Below are 23,778 nucleotides of genomic sequence, written 5' to 3' on the forward strand. Positions count from 1 at the left end.
AATCTGAGCAGTGATTACAGGAATTCGAATTTTTTCTGTGAACCTGTGAAAGTATATGGAGTGGAATTCAAGAAATATAACAGAGATTCTGTAAAGGCTCTTACTTTAAGTATATCATGTAACTTTGCTTACGCCATTTTGCAGTAGATGGAGGTGGTGTTAAGTGGTAGTCGAAATAAATAGATTGTAGATGTCATACCATAAGCTCAAGTATTTGTTAACATTACGCCATCGAAATATAAGTCGATTTGTGTCTGCATTATAAAGTTATTCTCGATTAAACTTGTCAGCTTACGAGCCAAATTCCTGTCATTTGCGAGAGATTTTAATTTTCTGCTTCAATATAAAGAACACTGCGGCTGAGGCTCATCAAATGCTCTAATATACCAATGGTGAGGCTGCTTTTATTGAAAGAACGTGCCGAAAGTGGTTTCAACGCTTCAAGAACGGTGATTTCGACGTCAAAGACCAGCAAGGCGGTGAAAGAGAGGAGGTTTTCGAAGATGAAGAATTGGAGGCATTACTTGCTCAAGACTCGTGTCAAACGCAACAAGAATTGGCAGGATCATTGGGAGTGACACAACAAGCCATTTCGCAACGCCTGAAAGCCTTGGGAATGATTCAGAAACAATGAAATCGGTTGCCGTACAAGTTGAAGCTGAGAGATGTTGAACGGCGTTTTTTGCTTGTGAACAGCTGCTTGCACGGCAAAGACTGGAAGGATTTCTGCATCGCATTATGACTGGAGACGAAAATGGGTTAATTACGATAATACCAAGAGCAGAAAATTATGGGGATATCTCGGGCATGATTCCACGTTGATGGCCAAACCGAATATTCACGGTTCCAAGGCCATGCTCAGTATTGGGTGGGACCAGCGCAGCGTAGTGTATTATGAGTTGTTAAAACCGACTGAAATCCCTCGAACTATTACTTGTTTCAATTAATGGCACACGGCCTGTGTGACCAGTACTTCCGGTCTTATGAAGAAGTAAAAAATTAGATCGATTCAAAATATGACCAGTTTTTTCAACCCTGGATTCATACGCTGTCCGAAAGATGGAAGAAAGTAGTGGCCAGCAATGGGCAATACTATGAATCATAAAAGTATAAAAATTTTTTACAATAAAGCCTTGAATTTCTGAAAAGAACGGCGAAAGCAAAGTTGTACGCTTATGTATCTTATTTAAGCTTGTATGAATATGCCTTTCCTGTAGAAATGTACTTCTATGATCAATACAATATCATTCTTCAACATCTAGGTAGATTATAGATTAGGTCCCAGATTCAAGTTAGTGAAATGGAAATGAAATGGGTGAGTTTTTGAACTGAATCTCCCAAAAAGAAAAATTATATCGAATGTACAAAAATTCTGAAAGATACATCAGTCTTTATGTTAATTCATTCATTGGATTTATTAGATATTGAATTCAATAATTTCATTTTTCTTCTGGTCGACATTATAATTTTTTGGCTACATTTGAAATTATATTTCTGAGCAAATGAATACTTTTTCATAAACGTATACCTATATAGGTATACGTATATAAACGTATTCATTTGCTCAGAAATATAATATATACCTACGTATACCTATATCAAAAAACATATTGAAAATGCAGGCTTCACGTCGTTCTATAATGATTTAATATTTTTAACTACTCCTATTGAATTATATATTCATTATTCAACTGCTTTTGAGCAATTAATAGTATCTATTAACAAACATCGTGAGTTATAATAACTCACTGCTATAACTCACTATAACAAATCGGAAAAGATGGATCTGTGCTTCTATACTTCTCTACTTCTATTCGATTGGTCGAAAGGGAACATTCCATTATTGTTATCGAGGGGAGGAATGTCCGAGGGAATGTCACTTTAATAATTTTGACGTTTTCAAATTAAGTTGATATCTAATTATTGTGAATGATTTGCTGAAAACGATTAATTCAGTTAGTGAAGATGAAATATTATATAGGTATACATTTCCAAAAGACAAACAGCTAATGTTACCATACAGAATTACTTGCCTGAAAAAAATATAAAGGAGTTTGTAGCAGTAAGGTCATTAAGTCTTCGTTTACAGGGAATGTTTTTTGGTATATTTTAATGCATTTTTATAGGCAACTATTAAGGGTTTTCAATATAGTTCTATGTCTGTACTCTGTACTGGATTCGAGCTAGCCGAAGCTAGTTCGATTGTGATTGGTGACACTAAGTTTCCATCTCTCTTGTAGTCGGGATCGAGCACATATGTTTATTTCCCGTTCCTTCTGTCTATATTCTAAGTCTGTATTTTTTGATATAGTCGTAGATAAAGTATAGTATTCAACTTGCGGTAATGGTCATAACTCACTTTGCAGCACTCGCCTGCGGCTCGTGCTGCAAACTTCATCTGCGTGAGTTATGACCTACATTACCGCTCGTTGAATAATATACTATTATCTATCAATCTATGTAATGTAATGTAATAATTCAATATTTGTACCGATTAATCTATTAATTTGACCATATGTAACCTGATCAAGAAAACTAATTATGACTTAATATGATACAAAAATATAAATTAAGTATAGATTTCATGTATTTAGACCGTAATGAGATATCTACGATTTTTGTCTCGAATAATTCCAATCATTGATAATAATGAACCAAACTACATATTGCGATTCTCGGAAAATACCATAACAATGCGAATCTCGACATCAGACAGTTGATTCATGTCAACATAAATTATCGAAAACCTCGCCTTGTTCCTTTCGATATATCACATAAGTGAAATCAAAATAAGTCGTGAATATAGGCTCTGTTGTCCGCGTCAAAAACGAAGAAAAAAAAGTCAGATATTTATAACACATCCGTTGTGCAAGCCGTATAAAATAACTTTCATCAATCATTGCCAAATGAAACTGCAATTCGGCGAATATTTTCTTGATGTATCAACCAGCGATTTAATCATAATGAATCACTTATTTTTCAATGGCCGATTGACAGTTCAATACGTTTTTATTTGGACTCCGAGACGCGGCATAATATGCGAATTGAAAATGGAGATTTTACGATTTTTTGATGCGTTATCTCACGACGTCGGACGTGTATATGTCAACACAGTATGCTCGGACCAGATATCGCTGTGATCTCGAAAGAATTGAGCGAAATTCAAGAATGCCTAAAATTTTACATTATTTATATTTATATGTTTTAGCAATCTTTATGTGTCGAGATGTATAAAATTTTTAAATTGTTTATTCAGTCATATTCATGTGTTAATATGTCTTGTCTGTGTTGTGTTGTGATGATAAAGGTATTCATGAAACTGCTTAATGCACTTCTCAAACTGATGTTCACAAATTAGTGCTGGAATATATATATCACTAATTTTTCTCAAAAAATATACTTTTTGTGTTTCTTTGATTGCATAGTATATAAGGCTATCGAATTGTTTAATTTCCAACAGTTATTATTTTTTAAAGTGAATAAAATTTGAGCACTTTGCATGAACAATTATACAGGAAAAGTGTATGAACTTTTTATGTACAGTAAGAGGATGAATTAAAACAAAATTCATATCTGCGTTTTTTCTCATCAGAAAAACTATTGGACAGGTCAATTTTGGTTTTCAATTAATAACTTTACGGCATAAAAATTTTACTTATGGTGTTATTCATTCTTACAGAGTAATGTTATAATTTTTAATAATTTATAAGAACTCATCTAAATGATGGTGTAAAAAAATGGTAGCATGGTTCACATTTTTTTTGGGAAAAAACACATTTAGGTACTGTAAGAATTAAAAGTGGAATTTTCATGGAATAAAACCTTTATTCACCCAAAAAACTAACGAAATGTAACTCAAATGTTCTAATAGTTGTCCGATAATTATTTGGCACCGGCAAATATAGATTCAATTCTCATCGCAAAACGAGTTTAGATTCAAGACATCAGTATTTCTCTCAGTGTAATCATATGATTCTGAAATAATCTCAAGTTATGACCTCTTTATATACCTAACTAGAAATCTAATTGTACAAATTAGAGAATCCTCATTTGACTTATCTAGAAATTGAATTTTTGAAGTATAGATAGAACATGTATCTTACCAAGTTATGAACTGCTCTTTGTTGAATGCCTAAAATCTTTTTGAAATTCCTATTTTGACACCTGTAGTGCCACTGATTGCTCATCAAAATTCAAGCAAGAATATTGGCATATTTATAATACAAGGCGAGTCTTTGACTTGTACATCTATTTCAACCGAAGATTCCTGAGGTCGAAAGAAACACTTTTGAAAGATACAGGCTGTTGGAAATCCATAAAAAAAATATTTCTGATATATATCGTAAATAGTTCAATATACTCTTCTGAATTGCTTTTTCTTCATGTTATTAATCATCTCTGAACACAAAATTCCATACACAACTTCCAATTTCTTTATTATGACCACTATATTTCATAAAAATAGCAAAAATTCAAAGAATCCAACCCTTAAATGTGAGTTCAACGCTCATTAATGAATATTTGACCATTTTGAAAAATCAAAGTGTGCATGAAGATGAATATCAAAGCTAATTGGGGAGTTTATGATTGTTTTTCTAATATAGCAGTTTATTTCCAAGGTCAAAATAATATCTGTATCTATAATAACATCTTATTGAAAAAACTTCAATGTGCCGGTTTTCATGGGTTGACATAGCTCATTAAGAAAATTTAAAATGGCTTTATCCTTTCATCCAGGCCGAATCGAGAAAAATGATAAATGAAAATAGTGTTTCTCAAAGATCTACTGTTGAAATATTTGTACAAGTCAAAGACTCGCCTTGTATAAGTTTAGAAGACATTGATTCTTCTACGAGTTCAGAATTCAAAAACAGCCCCCAAATGGCGAATTTTTGAAAGAATGAGTGTTAGAATCAGCCTTCTGTACGAGTATCATATATTATTTTCTCTAATTCACCTCAATTTTCATTGAAATTAATGTAATATTTCCCTTAATATCGTTTAGTGATGTTGACATTGAAAAATGTTGATTGGCAGAACTGTTTTTTGTATCCATGGCAGAAGAATTCCCAGTACCAACATATAATAATAAAATATAACCATGATTGTATGAAACTCAGATATTCCTGGACGATTTTGTTCTACAAGGTATGGCAGATAACGGATTTGCCATAGAATTAGGGAAGAGGAATATCTAGCAATTCTGTGACAAAATTTCCGATCGAAATGATATTATGCGTTCATATTCAGAATAACAATTCTCAGAAATAACAATTTCAAGCTTCATGCAAAATTTTGTGTGGTTTGTTTGAATCATCGAAAATCCAGCAGATTATCAAAAAATAAACAAGGAAAGCATCAACGGAAATTCTGGGGCTTTTGGAACTATTTCATTCATGCGCCAATTGCACCCTTGGATATACCTTATGCACATTTGTGTGATCTCCAAGGGATCAATTAGCGCTTGAATGAAAGACCACCGAAAACTCCTTACTTCACGTGGTTTTCTTAATTTTTATTCAACAAATATCGTAATTACGAATGTCACTTCAAAATATTTGGTAATTTCTCTTCGGCACCCTTGATCTGTAATAATATTGAACTACTTAATCTTCACTTTAACCACAGCCAACCACAATTTCATAAAATAACATCTAGATAGAAGCGAAATCATAATTTCCACACATATAATTCGTTTTAATTCCATAGTGATGAGAAGAGAACACACTCAACCCATAATGAAACTGTTTGAAATTGAATCATTACATAATTACCACAGTAATTCTCTCCCACCTCCCAACACAGCCTCCCCACATTGACACAAATGGAACGCACATTGTACGATCCACAAGAACAGGTGGGGTCCCACCACAACCAGACACCACTATTCGTTAAGCAGCCTCCCAATTCTACAGATATAGTAATCATCGAGCACTCTTCGCGGTAGTTACACAGACGTCTTCGATCTACTCGCGTCCGTGAAAAGACCACAACATGAGATTTACCGTGGAATTTTCAGATGTTTGAGATTCCGACATGGATTCTTTGCTTCAGAAGTACAGTGATATATCGCAGCGTTTGACCATCGACTTCTCAAAGGAAAGCTACACTGACCCTAACAACAACAGTGATGAGGTCTTCCAGGAGCAAGTCCCAATCAAGGGGGACAAGTACTCCCTAAGGCCAAGGGTGTCCCGAAGGTGCCAAGGCTCAGAGGAAAACGTAGAAGTGGGTAAGAAGTCGAAGAAATCTTCTAAACAAAAATCAGCTCCACTCAGCAAGTACAGAAGAAAAACCGCGAATGCCAGGGAGAGAAACAGGATGAGGGAGATAAATCAAGCGTTCGAGACCTTAAGGTCCATCATACCTCATGGGCAGGTGCAGGAAATCAGTGGTGCCAACGAAAAACTCACGAAAATAACGACGTTGCGGCTGGCTATGCGGTATATTAACGCTTTGAGTGCCGCTTTGGAGACCAGTGAAAAAGAGGAGAACTTTTTTTTCGATTTCGATAGTTACAACGATCTGGATTTTTTGTTGGAGTCCGATGGTGAATCTTTATCGGTTTCGGAACATTCGTTGATGGCTTCCCCTGATTTTCAGGATTCGGCTTTGTGTCCTTTCGAATTGAGCAGTTCGTTCCCTTCGTTGCTTCAGTCGGAGTTTGTAGAACATTCACTACCTTCGCCTGAGTTGCAGGATTTTTTTTTTACGTGATAATGTTTTTTTGGGAACAAGATAAGTATCACACTGTATGATGTTCCGTGGCATTATAATCCTACACTTGTGCAATTGAGAAATACCTACAAATTAATATATTTATACTGATTTTATTAGCAATTTTGAAATCAATCATTCATTATGTATGTAAAAATGATATGTTCCAGTATTTTAGTGTATACATTCCGTGTAAAAATTAGAAATTAAAAAGAAGCCGCACCTAATTTCACAATATAGAAATCAGAAATTTGCAAAGATGCTGAAATGCAGAATCAGTATTTAGAATAACTACTCAATATGGATTTGAAAGAAAATGAACCGCTAGTATAAATTCCAGTTGATTTCATTTCAGATAAGTGATAAGACACCACATAAAATACTGAGTCACTGACTATTTTTCTATTCTTAAATAATGATTGTTGAATTCAATTATTCATATTAAACTATTGATTTGAGAGTAAAACTAGAAATTGATGAACTTTTATATTTATTTATACATTTCTTGTAAATATCTCTGTATATATTGAACATTTAAGCCATATGTATATTATCCTTGTTATGTTTGTCATCTTGTTATGAATTAAATCATATGAAAATGTTATTCACTGGAAATTTTAATTTCTGTATGCCTATTGCCTGAACTTTGGAATAATCAGACTGCTAAATTCTCATCAGATTTCGTTTCACCTGAAAATTTATTTTCCTTCTAATTTCTTTGGCTCAATTCAATAAAATCCCGTCTTGGTTTGAATGAATAAATACATTTGCTCGTTCATGTGTCCACAAAAAAAATTATCAATCTGTTCTTTTTAATTCTATAGTAAATGTTATTCCTTGTAAGCAAAAATCATTTGGAGATTTCAAAGAATCCCAAATCGTGAAACTTGATATTGAATACCTATAATTAAAATTATATAAATAATATTGTTATGTACCAAAAAATCCCAATTATTTGAATTCTTAAACAAGTCGAATTTTGTTGGTATTAGGAATAAATAAAATAATGCTTAGATATTTGATTTGAAAATTCATAATAATTCTGTATTAATTACTCGATTCAATTTTAAATTCATTCGAAAAATTGTTTTTGAGGTATTGCAACAATTTACATACATGCATAAAATTTTTAATCTTTTCCTTTGAAGATCCATCAAAAGAAATATACATCTCTGAACAAACAATGATTTGGAGATGGAGACAAAAATTATGACACAAAATGCCAAAGTAAAGAACTTGCTTAGTGGGTCCTAGTGGATCTGAGAAATTGTATTGAAATTAACCACATAAATTATTTGGTTGTGATAATGGATACAATGAAGATATATCTAACGCAACGAATAAATGAGAAAACCAATAGAGATATAATATTTCGACTAATTTGAAAAAATGAGTCAAGTATCACACGGAAGGCAGAAGCTTTGAGCACTCGTTCTTTTTTTTATGATCTGATAGAATTTTCTGTAATTTGTTGATATCAACACAAAATTATGCAGAAATCTCAAGAGTGTTATTCTATACACAAGCCAAATCTCAACTCGATCAGGTCTATTGTCACTGAAATATTGATTTTTCTTGGCAATTATCATGAATTTGCTATGATTCTGATAAAGGTTCAAATACAAAATTAAGCAAGAAGTTATTGAAATTGTTATTATAAATAAACAAACAAAATCTCGATATTTTGTCCCGATAATATTGGATATTTCTTTTCCAATATTCCAAATGAAAATATTCCTTTTCCAATATTTTTTTTTTTATTTTTTATGATTTTGATTATGTAAGCAGACAGCTTGAAATTGTTATTTCATATATACACTACAGGACATTTTTGATTCAATTTCATCAGTGAGCCGAACCTCAGCATTTGATATAAATATCAAAATTGTTACATCATTTTACCAAAACTTGAAATACCAATTTCAACATAACAAATATGTACCTATCAAAACCAACCGAAAAAAATAAATTATCCAAAATTGTTGAACTGAGTAAGCGTTTCCCTTTCGGTTGGTTTAAATATTTGACATGTTGAAATTGTATTTCTAAACAAAAACTATATATCAAAAAAATAATAGTTAAGGTTTCGACACAATGATTTTATCATTTTGATATTTATATTAGTTTGCTTTCATCAAATAGACTTTTTTGAACTTTATAATTCAAAGTGATATATTGATTAAGAGTCACCATCAACCATAAGATAAATTGAATTATCGAAAATTTTTATTTCTATTGTAATGATTTGCATATCCGTTTCACAAAAGAGTAAGAAAGAAGGTTTATAACTTCACCTTCTATTAATATTACCAGGGTAACTTCTATTTCAGTTAACCCACTGATAGTGGAATGAATATGAAATTCTGAGAAAAAATTGTTTATTATATTGTAAGTAATTTCCAAAAAGTACGTGTCTCTATGTTAATTTCAGATATCCGATTTTTAGCCGTTTACTCAATGACATCATGATCCAAAACTATTTACAGATCATTATTATTTCAATTGAAAATGATGATTTGCATATCCGTTTCACAGAAGAGTAAGAAAAAGGTTCTATAGCGTTACCTGTGGAGATAGGTACTTCTGTAAAGAGAGTAACGTCACTTTCAGTCAGCCTACGGTTAGTGAAATGAATATACAATTTCGAGGAGAAATTATATTTAAAATATGTTAAATTCCGAAAAAAACTTTTGTCTTTATGTTATTTTAAGTTATTCGATTATTAGCCGCTTACTCTATTGTACAGTTTTTGATCTATTATTTCTCTTTCAAAAGGATATATCAGATAGTCAATAGTTTGCATAATTTTGATTTTTATACAACTTTCGAACTTTACAAATTATCATTTGAGATTATTTCTGGCTCTTGAAAATTCAGAAGTAAATAGCAAATTAGCAAGTTGAAATATTCAGTACTACAAGTAAATAATAAACCATTGCATAATATTGCAGTATTTTTTCGAGATACTGTCCAATCTTAAGTCACTCTTGAATATCGACTCAAAGGTTTAGTTGAAAGGAGTGTAACACCTCTACATGTTCCGGCAACCATAAATAATTTCCTATCATTTATTAAAATGGTGTCGGTAGTAAACGAGAGAAGAGTTAGGACAAGCTTATTAGCCTTGTTTTCGTAATACTAAAAAAACCCGATGCTATCTTAATTACATCGATATAATATATATTGGCACTTACCTGCTTGTGGATCAAAATTCTCCATTTAGTACAACCTGTTCACTTGATTCGTTTCGGTCGACCTCGACACTCGATGGTCGATAAAAACGAAAAAGTTAATGGCGCATACCCCTTATCTAAATTATCGGAGTGAGATCGATCTATCGCATTGACCATCTCGGATCAGGAGCATTTATGACATCTGATTTTTGATCGCAAGTCGATCCAATTATTAACGCTTCGATTTTATTGCGCCATACGAAAAGTTCAGATGGACTTAAGACCGAGACGTAGTTATGAGATTGTGTTAAATGTCACATACCGCAAATCCGAGAAACTTTCAAGTCCGATGAAAGTGTGACCTACAGTTAGCCTGCACTGAGTGAGGAGGTAGCCAAAAATAACAAATGATAATAGACCATATGACACTTTTGAAAAATCCAATTTGTTCTAATAGGATTATAAAAAAAGATCAATTAAAAAATATTGAGAAAATAAGATTTTCCATGAAAGAAAAGTATAAAATAAAGCAATCACCTATCAGAGCGAACGACGTGTAGATAAAAGTTGTGTTCTTATCTTATTTTCATTCTATCCTTTGGCTATTATTATCAATTATTATTTGAACTGGGGTTGTTTTGGTTCGGTAAGCCTTCCGGGAACTGCGACCATGCAGATCTTTTGTTCTGTACCCTACTCATTTATAGAAACCCAAGGAGGTCGTCAATGACGTTAATAAAACTGACAACCTCCTTAGGTGCCTTGGCCGTTACCTCTCTGGTATCCAGGACCAGCTTACCCATGTGAATGGTTCTTAGGCCAGCCAGCTCCGGACCCTTGCATACCAAGTGTTCAGCTGTTTCTGCATCCGATCCACAGAGCCTGCAAATCTCATCTGCTGACTTTCCCATACGGTACAAATTATTTTTGTACCGACAGTGTCCCGTCAGCAGTCCCACCATCACCCGAAGCTCGGCTCGCGACAGCTTCAGGAGCTTTTTGGCGTAGGTAGGTGAAATCGTCACGAATTTCTTTGCCTGAACAAGTCTAGGAGTGTTAGTCCAGTGGATTGTCCTGCTGTTCAACTCCCATAGCTGGACCACAGCTTTATATTGATCTTTTCCTAGCCCACAGAAAGGCTCAGGTCCAGCAGGTGTGATGCACTTTTTGCAAGTTCATCAGCTTTTTCATTTCCTTGAACCCCACAGTGCACTGGTACCCATAGTAGAGTCACCTTATTTCCTCTGGCCAGTAGATTTATGGTGTTACGGCACTCCCAAGTCAGCAGAGCAATGCAGGCAATGAATGATCATAGGGAGATCTGCTTATCCATTTCGTCTTAAATGGATGCCAAAGACTTCAATTGGACAGAAAAAGGTGCTATATCTTGCCTTAAAACTTGACTTTATGGCTGAAATAAGGTTTTTTAGTGAAGATCATAAGTATTTCTTCATTAGGAGGAGATTTCAAAATCTGTCATCTTACAAAATATACGTATATTATCACAGGAGAAAAGCTGTTTTGGTGTCGAGGTTTTTCGAGCTGATTCTACATCAATTTGATGTCCTACGTTCAAATAAGGTATTAATTTTTAACTAGGACCTCAAATTTTTAAGATGAACCATTTAAGGGAAATACCTATGAGTTAAATCATTTCAACTCAAATCCGTGAGTGTAGTAAACTAGAGGAAATACAAAATTTTCGTTTTAGTTATACAAAATACAATATTATGTCGTACTTCAAACAATAAAAACATTGAAAAACTCAAATAGCCACTCAACACTTCGAAAGCTTCTTTTTCGTGACAGTCTTGAATGTTTTTTTAAACCTCCAGCGGTAATCTGCCATCATGTGCATGTCCCATCTTCCTTGGTATCGGTCCTCCATAACTTTAATATCTTGGTGAAATCTTTCATCTTGTTCCTCACGCATGTCTCCTAAATTTTCTGAAAAACAGTCTAAGTGTCTGTGTGAATAGTGTATTTTAATACTCATATTGCACCCTGAGACTTTAAAACTATTAAGCATCTTGTTATCATTTCAACATAGTTTTGAGCTTTATGTTTGCCTAGAAAATTTTCTACAACTGTAACAAATGATGTCCAAGCTTCTCGTTCAATTTGATTCATTGAATTTATGAAGGAAGGATAATTTATTGATTGTCTTATTTGTGGGTCGTCAAATATCCCCGCTTTGAGTTTTTCTGTGCTCAATTAACTGATGCATTTTTATCCCTATATATGCAAAACATGAGCCATTCTTATCAAGAGCCTTCCCAAATTGCTTCATTAAGCACAACTTTATATGTGACGGAGGAAATAAGATTTTTTCTCTTACTTACCCAGAGTTGGGGGATTAAAAGGGTCAGTTCAGGTACCTAATAAGGAATGGTTCCACTATTCATAGATTTACCTGGAATTTACTCAATCACAGACTGACAATAAAACATATATAATAATTTTAGAACTCTCATAAATGAATATTCTGAATGAAACGAGCAAAGTTACGAGGTGCGCCTTCTCTCAGGGTTTCAGTGTTTCGACCTAAGATCGCTGGTGGACTCATCAGTTGGGCTCTCCAGCCCAAGACACACCCTTTCACATCGTGGAGAGGTGACTCCGTTGCAACACGACGACTCCTTTAAATCCGCCGGGTCCGAAGTAGTGTGTTGCGAAAACACAATCGCCATCTGTGAGCAGACAGTCACTACAATTTCATTTAAGTAAGAAATTCTGATGAAACAATTCTGCTTAACTTCGGCATGAATATTCGAAATATTATCTCACATATAGATACAAAAAAAAAAAATACATTCAACATTTTTCTCGTTTTCCTGCTCATATTTTCTATGATTCTGATCGAGCTTGAAATTATTAATATAAATGTATATGTTGGTCCAATTTCTGATGAAACACCCTGTATCTATTCCTGTACAAAAAAGTGCCCCACGATGCATTTTTTAGTTTATTTACAACCTTATTCAGTAGCTAACTATCCCTTTTCTGCAGGTCAAATAAAGCAATATTAATTATGTTCATAAATAGTATTATTGTTAATGCATAATTTTCCATGAACGAAATTTCTAGCAAAATACGTCTTTCACTTATTTTATAGTTATTGTCAAAAGAGAAGGAAATTATTATTATTATTATTATATAGTTATTGTCAAAAGAGAAGGAAATTAGCATTTTTCCTCGAATACTTTTAACTCCAAAAGCAGCATGTACCTCAAGTTGTAAACAACGTTACAAAACTGCCAATCAACAGATAATATTATAATAAACGAGACCAATTAAATCAAATAGCCGAAAGTGAAATTTAAGGCGTATGCCAATTTTTTCATCGCTACAAGATACAGACGTTGTTGTAGATACATTTCTTGATGAATGACTCCGTTACATTCGTATCGAAAGCTATTAAATCGAAAATATTGTACAGAACATTTCTCCAGTTGTATAATGAGTATCTAAACCCTGATTATTTATATTTAACATAATACACGTAGCTGGTTCTATCTGAAAACAAGATTTACCATTAGGTGAAATGCATTGCGGTATTGCTATCGCTTGAGACTGCATACAATCTGGCTGCAGAAAACATAACTACCTACAAAATGAATTGGAAGTTCAAACATACATTCATAGAGAAATTTATCTTTTGAATTTCTTTTAACTTCTTTCACCTACCGAAGAATTTTCAAAAAAGTTTTTCATCGAACATAAAACCACTGAATAATTCTCAAGATTCCCATGAAAGATCTCCATGTCTCATATACTCAAAGCTCGGGATGGAAGATAAAACAGAAGATAGCAAACCGAACTTCTACCCATAAAATAAACATTTTTCAAAGAGTACAACTATGAAAACATAAGATATTCGATGAATATAGATATCCACTTGTTTTCTTGTAAAATTCAATAAGTTATTGAAGAAGAACTTCCTCAAAATAGTGGTCATTGATGGTTATTACTCATTTACATAAGATAAGATGCTTCATGGTGGCATATAAGTGAGTTTCAATTTATGTTAACTGATAAGGAAAATGAAGGAATCAAACGACATGAACATGCTTTCATTTTCATTTGGATACGATAAGAGGTTCTGAGGATGTAACAATAGTTACAAGAGTGATGAATTGTCGAAAAGATTGGATCACATTTTGAATGTGTTCGAGTGTTTTAATGTCTTCTATCTCTAATCTCTATCTATTTGGGCAAATAGTAAGTATATTTAAACATATATTGCCATTCATTGAAAAAAATATATCTCGAAAATTATACCATATCAAACATGAATTTCATATGTGCGAGTTGAAATCATATTTTTCATTGGAGATTACAACGATGGACGAAGCAAGAAACTGAATTATTAATGATGTACTACCTTGAATTTCATTTTAAAGATGCTAGAAAAATATATTTTCATTCAACATTATCATTTTTAATCTAGGTTTCAATATAAAAACCAATAACAAGTATACCTATTTCTAACAAAAATTGTTTTAGGTTTGTTAATTGTTTTCATATTGAAGCCTAAAAAAACTCAGAATCTCCCACACAAGTCTTATCGGACTAGCATTCAAATGTTGCTTGTGTGGCACGTAGCGTCGTCTTGTTGAAAATGAACGTTTAGACCTAGGTTTTCTTTCAAATTACGGTTAATGTCATTTGTAAAATGACTATTTTCACAAGATCGACAAAGAATCGTCAAACCTGAGTTTTCGTCAACACTAAGGGCTACTGCAGCAATATTCTCAGTTTTTCTTGGGTGACGCACACGGTTTCGATTCTCCTCATCACTAACTTGTTCCAACAGCTCAAATTTTCCACCAGTATCGGTATTTCCGACCGAGAAGGTGTTTCACGAAGACCCAAAAGTGCTTTAGTTTTGCTACTGTGACTGAAAAACAGCTCTGATTAGCACTCATTTCTCTAACATAATAAGTATTAGAGAATTTAAAACTCATGGTTTGCCATACACTCTTTCCTCGTCTTAATTGAGCGCTGCAGTTCCGTTTCATTCAAAAATGTTTTTATCTTGACATTTTGTATATTTTATATTTTTCTTCTATATCTTTAGTTTCAATGTTTTCTTTTCTTTGTGCATATATACGGAAAATTAAAACCTTATAAAAATAGGATTTTTCGTGCTTCTTCAGAATGTAAATTTGCAGAATTTTTTGGCATTCCTATAAAAAGGTTTATTTATCTGACCTGCATATTTCAATCTGACCTGACCAGAGAGTTATTTTGATACGTCGAGAAAAATAATGATATAAATACAATAACTATTCAATTATTGACATTCTTGTTGTTTTAATGGTCGATTCCAAAGTTTGTAAACTGCCTATTTTCACCAGCAATATTGTTAAAATTCAAACCAGTACCTGTATACTTCCAATCGAAGAAAACATTCCAAGCATCCAAAAGGAATTTCAACCCACAGATCTAACGCAACTTGGGGAGTCCAGATTGTTATATTTATCCATTTATAACTGGAATTATATGGACATTTTATATGGCTCTAAACAATTGGATGGTTCACTTAGCCCGAAGAATACTCACGGTCTAATGGTACTCTATCGCAATCATGTCAATTCTAATCGAAATTTACGACCTCTAAATTGTCTATTTCATTCGCTTTTGCCATTGTCAAACAGGTTGCCTTCGTGAAGTTGATGGGTGTAGCTTTATATTTTTGGGATCTGTGTTTATTTTAGGTCGACCTCGGTGAACATAAAGATCAAATCGAGATACCTTTGGGTATCCCGAAGTTTGAACGGTGATCATAGAGGGAATTTATGATGTTTGTTCGGTGGTCTGATACGTTGCACAGAAGCTGCATCATGAGGCATTGGACTGGAATAGAGATTTAAGTATGTCAGACTCGTACTATTTAGGAAGACTTGTTGAGAAATCTTATTAACATTGAGAAATCTTATTAAGATTTTCGAACCATAAAGAAAACTGCAAATTTAACATCAAAATTTATTATTTCATCGCATATAAAAACAATCATTCAATAATATGAATACAAAAAAATTATAATGGATATGTAGAGATGGAATTCGATCGCAGATTCATCAGTAACTGATTCCAAAAAAAAAAAATGATAACGACCCGCGTGTTGCGTACAATATTTTTTCGGCTACCATGTAAAATAACACTATCGCTGCTGCTTTCCATATTTTATTGCGATTGCGATCAAAAAACATGCAAATTTTTGACAACTAATTTCATATGAACTGTCAGCTGTTATCTCGGTTGCTATGGATTCTATGATTCTTTTCCGGCCTAGTCCGGGAAGTACGTACTTTCCGGACTAGGCCGGGAAATGCTACTTTCTCAGAGAAAAAGCGTCCGGGAAGTGAGCACTTCCCGGACGGTTGCCGAAAAATTACTATTTCAGCATCCTGTATTGGCGCAATTGTAGTTATCAAGTCTATTCAGTAACCTTTTTTTCTATTCAATTTTATTTTTACTCAAGTTAACTCATTCAACGTCATTGTTACCAGTTTATTTCTTATATTACAAATTAATAATAAAACTTCCTTCAAGAGCATTACACAGCTAGTCAAGTTTTTTTTTTTCAGAACACCAAATCTCGAAGAGGGAGAAAAATGTTTTAATGTAAATCTAACGAAAATAAAATTACTGAAGAATGCAAAACCTAATAACAGGATTGAGAAGATAAACTAAGAGAAAAGGACCGTGACTAGAACGAAGCAAAAAAAAATAATAAAAACATATGCTGTTAGGTACTCAAAAAAAAAAATTCAAATCCACATGTGAAGAAAAAACTGTTGTCGAAAATCATCAAATGACTCAATTTTCTCATAATTATATTGAGTAAGCCTTCAATTCTTACAGATAAGGCTGACAGTGACATATTTAAAATATTTTTTCATTATAATCATAGAGTAATAAACATAGATAGAGGGAGTATACGCAATTTTTACATGTCCCCGACATGGTTAAATTACGTTGTCGGTTTGTGATATATTTTCAAACCCACAATTTTACTATATCATTATGATTTATGAATGTATATTATATTGAATGAAATATCAGGTGTGTGAATAAGTCTTTCCCGTTTTTTGTAAGAGATGGCGCCACCAATACTGTGCGAGTATTTAATGGTTACATATGTCATAATCAAAGCTTATTCATCTGTCAACAATTCCACACTAACACATTAGTTGAAATTTTTTCGCATCATAAATTTTTGAAATCGTGAAAATGTCGAAATTTGAGCCGAGTCGACGTCATTTGCGGGAAGTTTCACTTTATTGGTTCAATTTGAAGAAATCTGCTGCCGAGGCGCATCGGTTGCTTCAGGAAGCTTATGGAGAAGGTTGTGTCGATGATTCAAGTGTTCGCGGATGGTTTCGACGCTTCAAAAGTGGCGATTTCGACGTGGAAGACAAGGAGCGTTCCGGGCGGCCGCAAATCTTTGAAGATCAAGAATTGGCGACTTTGCTTGATGAAGATTCGTGTCAAACGCAAGAAGAACTTGCTGAAGCATTGGGAGTTGACCGAACAACCATTTCCAAGCGTTTGAAAGCCATGGGCATGATCCAAAAGCAAGGAAATTGGGTGCCGTACGAACTGAAGCTGAGAGACGTCGTACGGCGTTTTTTCACTTGCGAACAGCTGCTTCAGCGACATAAAAGAAAGGGTTTTCTGCATCGTATCGTGACTGGCGATGAAAAGTGGATCCGTTACGATAATCAGAAGCGAAGAAAATCATGGGGACTACCCGGCCATGCATCATCATCGACGGCCAAGCCAAATATTCATGGCGCCAAGCTCATGCTCTGTATATGGTGGGACCAGCTAGGTGTGGTTTACTATGAGCTTCGGAAACCGAATGAAAGGATCACAGGCGAGGTCTATCGACGACAATTGATGCGTTTGAGCCGCGCACTGCGAGAAAAACGGCCACAATACTCCGACAGGCACGACAAAGTTATTTTGCAACATGACAATGCTCGCCCACATGTTGCACAGCCGGTGAAAACATACTTAGAAACGCTCAAATGGGAAGTCCTACCCCACCCGCCGTATAGTCCAGACATTGCTCCGTCTGATTACCATCTCTTCAGATCGATGACGCATGGCCTGGCTGACCAGCACTTCCATTCCTACGAGGAAGCCAAAAAATGGGTGGATGACTGGATAGAGGCCAAACCGGTCGAATTTTTTCGCAACGGGATTCATATGTTGCCAGAAAGATGGGGAAAAGTTGTAGCTAGCGATGGCCAATACTTTCAATAATTCATTTGTAACCATTTTTTCACAATAAAGGCTCAAATTTTGAAAAAAAACGGGAAAGACTTATTCACACACCTTATATATTTATTTGAATGATTATCAATTAAATATGCGAATTTGAATATTTGGAATCCGATATTTCTCCTAATTGACGAATTCATAGTCTACACAATATTTATTATTTTCTGTATCTACCTGCTGAAATCCTAGGTTTGGCAACTATTGCTCTCCTAGTGTCATCCGTTGTTTCACGTCGTTTGGCGAGCTTGAAGTTTGTTTTCTGAATTTCTGATATATTTAGTTATTTATTTCAATATATTTTGAGTTGATATGAAACGTTGATTCACTATGGGACATAAGAAGTGCTTTGTTTGTGGAGAAACTCGCGAATTGAGTGAAATATCGTATCACTGATATGTTTTCATTTCTTCGCGCTTCATGTCAAGTGTGAGAGTTCATGTTGGGGACAAAATTTGCTTACTGAAAATGACATGTGCTCCCTCTATCTGTGTTCATTACTCTGAGGTTATAATTCATCAATCTGTTCCATGAATGTCACCGTCTGCTGTTTCTTTTTGGAGGAGCTCTCTGATATTTCAAATGAGATTTTTAGTTTCGATATTCCAATCAGAAGAACCCCCCGAGATCAGCCAGTGGTGGCAACAAAATTAGGGCAAGATGCATAGATTGTATTATAAGTATATTGAACCCAGGTGACTGTTAACAGTCTATGATATTTCTCTTCCCATCCTTCTTGTGAAGTCATTCAAATCTCTTGTATAAACTGGCAAGGCCACCCGTAATATTCCCTATATACCGTAAACTGAGATAATTATACTCTTTCTGTATCCGAAAAGCTCAATCACTTGGCATGTACGCTAAGGGCAAATTCCTTTCTTGGGTCTTCTAAGATAACGCTACACCTATACCAAGCATAACAACGATTCAAATGATGTAGATATACGTCTGAATGTTGAGATTCTTCAGGAATGGATGTCTCCTGAGGATACATTTCCATGACGAACGCCTTTGAAGGACGTTTCCTCATTGCTAACCACACAGGAAGCAGAAGGTATGTAATTTTTATTTGAGAATGGAAATTTTTCATCGCAGTATGTAGTTATGGAATATCCCTTCTGGTTGTCCTACTTTATCTTTTCAATTAATGTCTTCTTCTATATAAAATGTAGTACAAAATTGTTTTGAGCGCTCGTTCCCTACCCTACATGAACTGAAAAAATTTGTTTTGAAGAATAGTAATCATCAACTTGATTCCATTGATAAAATGAACTTTTTCATCGATATAATGAAATTTCATCCTTTAACTTATACATCTATTCACCGATATTATGAATCCCTGTTGATCTGAAATTGAAAAAAATCATGATTTTTTTTCTCAAAATTCAATCATTTCTTGTTATACTATCTATGTTTCACCAAAAAAAAAATCAAAATTTAAACAGCTCCTTCTAGGTGTTGCAGTTTCTTTGTCAGTTAGTATTGTAGTCGTTTTTCGCCAGTTTTTAAATTTTACAACAAACCAGCTGTTCAAGGAGATCCAATGTTTATGTTTAGTTGTTGTTAAAATACCTTGAGCACGTGTACGCGGAATTTATCGCCAGATAAGTGAATTTGAAAGAGGTCGAATTATTGTTCTACATTAGGTGAGGTTGCCATTTCGAGAAATCGCTAACCCTACGAATAGAAATCCAACTACTGGTATGAGATGTTGTCAAGCGTGATTTGATAATGCCCAAAATCAAAGAAGAGAAGGCACGTCGAAGGGGCACAAATGAAGTTCAATATCGACGTTTAAGACTTATGGCCATTAGAGACCGATTTGCGACAACTCGATCTTTGGCTGATGAGTGGTTAGGAGAACAAGGATTTGACAGCTGTCAAGTGATTTATTCCCAGTTTGGTTTGGCAATTCATCATAAATAGACTCACGCTTGAACAACGCTTGCAAATAGTGCAATTTTATTTCGAAAATAATGGTTCTGTGCGGAATACGTATCGCGCACTACGTCCATTTTATTTTGTTTAGCGATGAAGCGCACTTCTGGTTGAATGGCTACGTCAACAAACAAAACTGCCGCATTTGGAGTGAAGCTAATCCTCAAGTGTATGTCGAAACACCGTTACATCCAGAAAAACTGACTGTTTGGTGCGCTTTATGGGCTGGTGGAATCATTGGTCCGTACTTCTTCATAAACGATGATGGCCAGAATGGTGATCGGTATAGAGCCATGATCACTAACTTTTTCATTCCTGAATTGAACAACCATGATGTCCAGGAACTGTGGTTCTAACAAGACGGCGCAACATGTCACACAGCTCGTGCCACGTTTGGTTATTGAAAGACACGTTTTGGACCTGTGAATTGGCCTCCAAGATCTTGTGATTTAACACCGCTAGACTACTTTCTGTGGGGCTATGTAAAGTCATAGGTCTATGCGGATAAGCCACAAACCCTTGAACATTTGGAAGACAACATTCGCCGTGTTATTGCCGATATACGGCCAGAAATGTTGGAAAAAGTCATCGAAAATTGGACTTCCACATTGGATTACATCCAAACCAGCCATGGCCGTCATATGCCAGAAATCATATTCAAAATGTAATGCCACAAGATTATCTTGCGGATAAATAAAATTCATGTCAATCGAATAATTCATCGTTGTTTTATTGTAATTTAAAGTTCTATAGCTCTAAAAAAAACACCCTTTACATGCAAGTAGGTCACCTTTAGTCTTTATTTGAGGTAACACGACAGTGCTGCGTTACATTAAAGAAATGTGGAGCCATATGTTCTTCTTTGCCAAGACCGGCTCGAGAATCCAATATTTCAGCCCGACCTCAATGACCTCATGTTGCCAGAGTTAGTTCAAACTCTTAACCAAATATATCATGAAGATATATTATTGTGAAGGAATAGACATAAAGTTGTCAATTTTTTATATTATATTGAATATCCTCCATCAAGTAGACTCATTAAACCTTTTAAAATTGATGTAATCATTTATTGATTAATCAATCGATACATTCAAAAATTTTTTCAATTGTAAATGTCGATTTGTTTATTTAATAACAAGAAAGAAATCTTTGACTACCTGAAGTAATTGCTTGCTTTGTGAATCCTTACCAGAGAAACAGTTACGTTGAGTTAGTTTGAAGTTTCTTAATTGCAATTTTTGTGAATTAGATATACAAGTGGTGAGTTGGTAAATTCAGTAATTTTGTTGAACTTTAAGGCACTGATGAGGAAAAATTGTATTATTAAATACAAAAATTCCGAAACGTACCTCTGTCTTTATGTTCATTTAGTTATTCAATTCATTAATCGTTTACTCAATTTGTACAGTTTTAGTTATTTTAAATTTTCTCTTGGTTGATCATTAACTCTGAATTATTATAAGCTTTGTGGAAAAAGTCTTGTCAAGAGAAGATTGGAAGTTGAAATCATTCCTCAACAGCGAAGTGTTTTCTCCTCCATTCTCAGGATTCAATATTATTGTGCATAGATAACTATCTAATGAAATGCCGATGAGTTATCACATCCAATTACAAGAGGCGCCTGGACAAATTTATATATCGCATACTGTTGGAAATTGTTGAAATTGATTCACCAAAGCAAATTAGCGGCAATTTTCTGATATATGAACACAGAGCCTCGTTGAGAAGAGACGTCACATAAATCAGGGCAAAGGATAGAAATTCACAAATGGCGGCATTTGAATATAAAATTGCCTAGAAGAGATGGCAGGGAAATACCCGCGTAATAATATAATGCATATTATAAATCAAGTAGGCCAAGAATACTGAGGTGTGGTGGTGACAGTTGAAACCGATTCAGTGCCCTTGGTGATGTTTTTACCTAATTGGATATTTACTAGAAGGCGATTACTGGGATGCTACTTAGGACAGAGATGCTGCGTGAAAACTGAGTGCAAGGCTTCAGCTAGATGCACTTGGAAAACAGGCTTTTTAACATTATGGAATCTTTATTGAACACTCAATGTGCTTTTCGATACTGAATTTTGTGTTTCTGAATGGATTTATATTTTTTTGCTACACTTGATATTTGATTTACTAGTTGTGGTGATGAAAACTCAGCTGACAATTCTTTGAATTATATCTAATGATTATAAATCACTTTAGAGGATGCTCTATAACTAGTGATAAATAATACACCGTTTTATACAGGGTGATGGCCTATTAGACGTTTATTGAGAACTAATCATAATTTTGTGCTGGATATTTGCATTTTTAGTCCAAACGCTCTTATAATATTGGCAGTATCGAGTTTTTCTGCATAAATATTCAAAAAATGTGAGTCCTCGACACCGCCATTTTCATAAGAATCCCATTATCTCATGAACCGTTGAGTTTTTATCAAATTTCTGGCATATTGCTGAAATTATCATCAAATAAGCTATCTAATAAGGCAATAATATATTGTGTTTACCATTTCAAATAAGAAAGTAGTAATTTGTTTCCAGTATAGCTTGAAGTAGAGGACTGAAAATATTTTAGAGTGAAAGATATTGTCCCAAACCAAAACATGCAAATTTTCAGCAAAAAATTTATGATTAGTTCTCCGTGAACCTCTAATAGACCATCGCGGTGAATCACCCTGTATATTACACCAAGTGTTTCTAAGGTTTTTGATTGAAATAAAACAGAACAAATACATATACATAAGTCAAGAATATAGAAATACACATAGCATAGATATCGTAAACATAAAAAATCCAACATCTATGTATTGTGTCGAAGAGATCTCAATGAAACAAGTACACAACAGCACAAAAAAATTCTCCGACGCCTATAGATAATGGGTAAGTAGTAAGTACTTTATCTGATTTTCACATTCAAATGACACTGCATACGATCGAAGAATGATTAGCTATCACACCACAAAATACAAAGGGCGTTAGCCGGTAGGCATGCAAAGTTTCAGTATTGCTTCGAAAACTAATTGGGATTACAAACATGTGCTCCGCTGAAAACAGTTGACACTCACAAAGTCACTAGTTTTAAATGCAAAATCATAGGAAATTTTCATGTATGTGTAAACGGATTCAGATAATTCGAAAGTGAAGGTATGTTGTTTTTCATATTTTTAAAATACATAATGATTTTATCTCTCTTTCAATGAGGATAATAGAGAATTTTGTTTATATTTGTTTGGGCTACTATGTGTTGTCAATTATACAAGTCGCTTGGATATTTTTATTGCAGGGAATGTTGACAGACGCAGCGAAGCAGAGCAACCTTTATGTTGTTTTTTCTACATTCATGCAAAAAGCAAAACTTTATTGAACTATATTTAGTGGAAAAAGAAGTTCTTTATTGCACTAGTGCAATAAAGTTTTTATTGCACTCATCTGTCATTCTACTTCAACGTGCTGTCACCAACCAAACCGCTGAACTGGTTTTCTTCTAATGGCCTGCAAATGAATCCGTCAAAAACACAGAAGATCATGTTTAGCAATAAACTTAGTAACACCTCATCTTTAAGTATCTGGGTTTGGAGTTTCAGTCGGACTTGAGCTGGAGAAACCATATAACTAATCTCTGTAATAAATTATCAACATCAATATTTATGATC

At 34.2% G+C, this 23,778-nt stretch overlaps 1 protein-coding gene across 1 annotated transcript; it reads left to right on the plus strand.

Moving 5' to 3' along the window:
• Positions 1–5,865: 5,865 nt before the first annotated feature.
• LOC123685024 (helix-loop-helix protein delilah-like) lies at positions 5,866–7,321 on the plus strand. Its single transcript, XM_045624579.1, has one exon. It carries the CDS (start codon positions 6,037–6,039, stop codon positions 6,715–6,717), a length of 681 nt encoding a protein of 226 aa, XP_045480535.1. The 5' UTR covers positions 5,866–6,036; the 3' UTR covers positions 6,718–7,321.
• Positions 7,322–23,778: the final 16,457 nt, after the last annotated feature.

This window comes from Harmonia axyridis, chromosome 7, assembly GCF_914767665.1.
Source record: "Harmonia axyridis chromosome 7, icHarAxyr1.1, whole genome shotgun sequence".
Lineage (NCBI taxonomy): Eukaryota > Metazoa > Arthropoda > Insecta > Coleoptera > Coccinellidae > Harmonia > Harmonia axyridis.

What these genes read in the sequence shown, in the direction of transcription:
- LOC123685024 (XM_045624579.1), top strand. Translation starts at nt 6,037, where the DNA reads ATGGATTCTTTGCTTCAGAAGTACAGTGATATATCGCAGCGTTTGACC.